The 5,384-nt window shown below is 43.2% G+C and overlaps 1 protein-coding gene across 1 annotated transcript; it reads left to right on the top strand.

The window, feature by feature from the left end:
- Window positions 1-242: 242 nt before the first annotated feature.
- On the top strand, window positions 243-1,826 carry LOC137636667 (uncharacterized). The gene is made up of 2 exons (XM_068369058.1): window positions 243-1,523; window positions 1,705-1,826. Exon 1 carries the CDS (start codon window positions 262-264, stop codon window positions 736-738), a length of 477 nt encoding a protein of 158 aa, XP_068225159.1. The 5' UTR covers window positions 243-261; the 3' UTR covers window positions 739-1,523; window positions 1,705-1,826.
- The last annotated feature ends 3,558 nt before the right edge of the window (window positions 1,827-5,384 follow it).

The raw sequence follows: 5,384 nt of genomic DNA, 5'->3' as shown, positions 1-5,384 counted from the left end.
TACCTGACACTTGCACGCATTCGTGGCATGCACTGGCACGCACTGGCACACATTGATGCGCGAACTCGCGTGAACGAGTCTTGAAAATGTCGTGAACAGTGCGGGAATGATGCCTGGCATGCGTGCCCAGAACTTTGAAATTTTTAAAGTTTGTGGCACGCATTGGCACGCCAAAAATAGTCGTGAAATAGTCGTGAACGATGCGCGAACTGGAGTGAACTGGAGTGAACAGTGTGGGAACTGGCGTGCCAGTGCGTACCAATGCGTGCCATGCTTCGCATTCCACGCACTGTTCACGCATCGTTCACGCCAGTTCGCGCATCGTTCACGCCAGTTCACGACATGTTCGCACATCGCAGCCTTCTCACTGACATTGTCACGCATTGTACTCCCGCATTGTCTCGCACTGTTCACTCCAGTTCACTCCAGTTCGCGCATCGTTCACGCCAGTTCCCGCATCGTTCACTCCAGTTCCCGCAACGTTCACTCCAGTTCACGCCAGTTCCCGCAACGTTCACTCCAGTTCACGCCAGTTCCCGCATCGTTCACTCCAGTTCACGCCAGTTCCCGCATCGTTCACTCCAGTTCACGCCAGTTCCCGCATCGTTCACTCCAGTTCACGCCAGTTCCCGCATCGTTCACTCCAGTTCACGCTGGTTCATGCGAGGTCCCGCATGGTTCACGCTAGTGCACGCCTACTCCCCCAGTGGAGCTCTCGTGGGATTAGGGGGTATATAATTTGAGGTCCGAGGACACTCCTAGCCATTCCAGAGCTCGCCAGCGAAGAGACAACATGCCAAAAAGTAGACAGCCAAAGGGAAGGGGGAGGAAAATGGACGTGATAGAGGAGACCGCAGATCGAGATCCTCCTCATTCATCATTTTCAAGTCTCGATATGGTCATCCCGGAGAACACAGCAGGATACAAGCCAGAGCCAGGTATCCAGTGATGATGAACTAAAGAAGAAGCGGGTTCGGGTGCCTAAGAAGGACATCCCTGACTACCAGTGGACAGAAGAGACGGAGACTACGTTGGCCGACCTTGTCAAGGAGAACCCCATGCTGTTTGACAAGAAACATAAGGAGTGGATCAACAAGGTTTTGAAGAACAGCAGGTGGCAAGATATAAGAAGGCAGCTGGATCCTCCTGCCACTGGTGCCCAATGCAAAAAACAATACTAGAACTTGAGGACGAGGGTTGGCAAAATTATGAAAAAGGAGAAAAAGAGTGGAGCCGGCCAGGGCCAAAGGAGTGGCCGAGATGACTTCCTCATGGACACTTGGTCGTTCCTCATACAGCACATCGTCCGGGGAGAGACAGTCTCCAGTGAGTAGTTTCGTGGCTCCGAAGGAGGTGCAGAGACAGTCAGCGATGTCGACGATGATGTGAGGTCGACAGGTTCTCACAGCCATGCATCTACAAGCACCAGGAAGGACAAGGGGAAGGGGTCCAGCCGAACACTTGACACCACTCACAGCGACACCTGTGTGTTGGAGAAGGATTTCAGCAATATATTGAGGAATGTGAGTATTCATTGTTTTTGACATATGCAATCTGTTGCATTAAAATACTGTACTAAATTGTTACAATGTTTGTTATATATATATATATATATATATATATATATATATATATATATATATATATATATATATATATAATATATATATATAATATATTTTTATAATATTTTTTATGTTTCAGCTTATGTCGAAAGCAGAATCGGCAGCCCCAACGTTCATGGGCCAGCACAAGATTGTGCACGATTTTGCGTGCCTGCTGGAAGGCTACATGCGTGCCATCCCAGTACACCGATGGCACGAATTCCAGATAGTGCCTCAATCTTGCACACCGCTACAGGGACGAGAGTCAGGTCTTCCAGCAGGCACAGCAACAACCATCAGTGACCTGGGCAGGCCCACAGCAGCAGCAATCTTGGCAGCCCCCTCAGCAGCAGCAACCTTGGCAGCCCCCTCAGCAGCAGCAACCTTGGCAGCCCCCTCGGCAGCAGCAACCTTGGCAGCCCCCTCAGCAGCAGCAACCTTGGCAGCCCCCTCAGCAGCAGCAACCTTGGCAGCCCCCTCAACCAGGACCCTCGCAGGCACAGCCAGAGCAGCAGCAGCAGCAGCAGCATCGTCCAGCCAGTCATAACTGGATGCCGCATTCAGGCATTCCTTGCCCCGTACCATGGAGTGGCACCCATGGATGCCAACTCCACTGTCATCCACCTCTGTCCAGGTGACTTCACCATCAGCGTCAGTGTCGTCACCCACCCTTGTCCAGGCTCCTTCACCAGCACCCTTCATTAACGTCGCTGTCGTCTTTCAAGAGTCCATTGACCTTCCCTGTCCTGACCCCGGGGACCATCGACAGCAACCTAGATGAGGCCATGACACCTGAACCCCTCTACTCGTCCAAGGAACTTGACACCCCACCAGTCAAGGACAAGGAAATTTAAATACTTATAAATATTTGTACATAAATGAAGTGTGATACTTGTACATATATGTTGTTTTAATGTAAATAAAGTATTTATATATTTCCAAACACTTTTTGTCTATTACCTTAAAAAATACAAAGAAAGAAACAGTAAAGTAAAAAATAATAAAAGGGAAGAAAAATAAACTCCCCCAAAATTTTATATTTGCTGTCTTAATGTGAAAAAAAATTATATCTTATTTCTAACTATTTCTATAACTTTATAATGAAGAGAAACAAAAAGGAAACGAGAAAATTAATGAAAAGGAAAGAAAAATAAACCTAATATATTTTTATATTTGCTGTGTTAATGTGAAAACAAAATGAAGAGAAACAAAAAGGAAACGAGAAAATTAATGAAAAGGAAAGAAAAATAAACCTAATATATTTTTATATTTGCTGTGTTAATGTGAAAACAAAATGATATCTTATTTCAAACTATTTCTATAACTTTATAATGAAGAGAAACAAGAAGGAAACGAAAAAATTAATGAAAAGGAAAGAAAAATAAACCTAATAGATTTTTATATTTGCTGTTTTAATGTGAAAACAAAATGATATCTTATTTCAAACTATTTTCATAACTTTATAATGAAGAGAAACAAAAACGTTCTCTCGTTATTTTGGATTTAATTCTACATTTTGATGACTTCTCCGGCCTCTTCTGCCCCTGGAAAGTTGAGTATTATCTTTACTATGTATAAATGTAAGCTCTTGTCGTTTTGAATTAAATAAAAAGTGATATTAACGTAAACAAGAGCTGTTGCCTACCGGAGGCATCTTGGATGCTATCGCTCGCTCTTATGGGTCATTTAGTTTGCTAGAGCGACATTCCCGGTTATTTTTGCTTTAATAATTTAGCTATTTAGCTCCGCTAGGAATGCTTATATTATACCGTCAGTTTTTCGCTCGATGATTTCGACACGGGTCGAGGTACCGATCTTGCCCTTCGTGAGGCTTTGTTGCCTAGACCAGTGTTTCTCAACGTGGGCCATATGGCCCCCTTGGGGGCCATGAGAATTTTTCAGGGGCCACAAGGCAAAATTTGAAAAATGGGGGCCATGGGGGGGCCACAGAAAATTTAGGACCCACAAAATATATAAATGTGTAATATTTTGAAATAAATCATTATTATGGTTCGAATATTCTGTTTATCATGCTTGACTTTAGTTTAAACATCATTCGATTCAATATACAGTACCAGGTAATTTTTGCAGACAGTGAAATATGTGTCTGCTATGTATGACCTCACTCTCAAATGAAAGTATGCGTCCCAGCAAACTGAAAAAGCATCTGGAGACTGCACATAAAGACAAGAAAGACAAGCCGCTAGATTTCTTCAAGAAATTACTTGATGAGCTCCAAGGAAGGATGACAGTGAATCATATGTTTACCCAAAAAGTGGCAAAAGTAAATAGAGGGATGTTGGCTTCTTACAAGATAGCAAATTTGATTGCAAAAGCAGGTAAGCCTCATACTATCGATGAATCTCTGATCATGCCAACTGTGGCTGTAGTGCTTTCAACAGTCACGAATCAGAGTCCACAAGAGGTAACTAGTGTTATTCCTTTAAACAACTCCTCAGTATCACGCCGTATTGATGAGATGGCAGCTGATGTTGAAAGTCAATTAGTCTCAAAACTGCAGGTGAATGAATTCTCGCTTCATCTCGACGAATCAACTTTACCTGATAATTTTGCTCTTTTGGTGGTATTTGTCAGGTTTCTTGATGTTCATGAAATATGTCAAGAAATGCTTTTCGCATTGAAATTAACGAATGACACTAAAGGTGAATCCATCTTCAAAGAACTTGAGGTCTATTTTGAGGGGAACAACATTCCACTCAAGAACATTGTGGCTTGTGCAACAGATGGCACTGCTGTTATGATTGGAAGGTATCGGGGATTCAGTGCTCACTTAAAAAAAAGCTGTTCCTAATGTCGTTTATGTGCACTGTGTTGTTCACCGGCAGCACCTGGTTGCCAAAAACCTAGCAGAACGTCTGCATGAAGCACTTGGGCATGTTATCAAGGCTGTCAACTTGATAAAAAATAGTGCACAGAAAGATCGCCTCTTTCAGCAATTATGTGAAAAGAACAATGAAGAATTTGAAAATACGTTGCACACTGAAGTCAGGTGGCTTTCTAAAGGTAATTGCCTGAACCGTTTTATTGCACTTTGGGAGTGTTATCTCTTTCTTTAGTGGGACAGAACTTGGACAGAAACTTGTTGATGCAAAGAGTGACACCTTATACCTGTCAGACATATTTGAAAAGCTAAATGTTCTGAACAAAGAGCTTCAAGGAAATAACTCCACCCTGTTTTCCTGCTAGGAGGCAATTATTGCATTTAAAGGGAAACTCAAGCTGTTCTGATTGAACCTTGGAAGACGAGAGTTTGCACAGTTTCCTTCCTTAGCCGTTATATCCACCAAACTGCTTGATGATGACCTAGCAGTGTATGTTGACCATCTGAAGCAGTTGCATAAGGATATGGATACTTACTTCTCTGACCTTCTGCAAATGACTGTGCCACACTGGTTTGTGGATCCCTTCATTGTTGATGTATCTGAAGTTGATGTCACCCTACAAGAATGTCTCATTGAACTTCAGAATAACACAACAGCTCAAGCAAGGTTCAAGCATGAATGACACCAGAAGCTGTGGATGAATCAAGATATATATAAGTACCCAATACTCTGGAAAGATGTGAAGTTGCTCTTACTTGCCTTTCCCACATCTTACTTGGTTGAGACTGGTTTCAATCGGGTGATGTGCCTGCTGTCAAAGACACGAATTCACCTTGACATAGAAAAAAAAATAGAGGCAATTTACATCTCGCTCTAACAGCTTTCAAGCCAAACACTGACAAGTTGGCAGCCTTGCATCAGTCACAGGGATCCCACT

The sequence above is a fragment of the Palaemon carinicauda genome, chromosome 3, assembly GCF_036898095.1.
Source record: "Palaemon carinicauda isolate YSFRI2023 chromosome 3, ASM3689809v2, whole genome shotgun sequence".
In the NCBI taxonomy this organism is placed as follows: domain Eukaryota; kingdom Metazoa; phylum Arthropoda; class Malacostraca; order Decapoda; family Palaemonidae; genus Palaemon; species Palaemon carinicauda.
Note: the sequence above shows the minus strand (reverse complement) of the source record. Positions and strands in the feature narration are given on the sequence as shown.

Excerpts from the sequence above, each read along its gene's own strand:
- LOC137636667 (XM_068369058.1), top strand. The coding sequence starts at position 262 with ATGCGTGCCATGCTTCGCATTCCACGCACTGTTCACGCATCGTTCACG.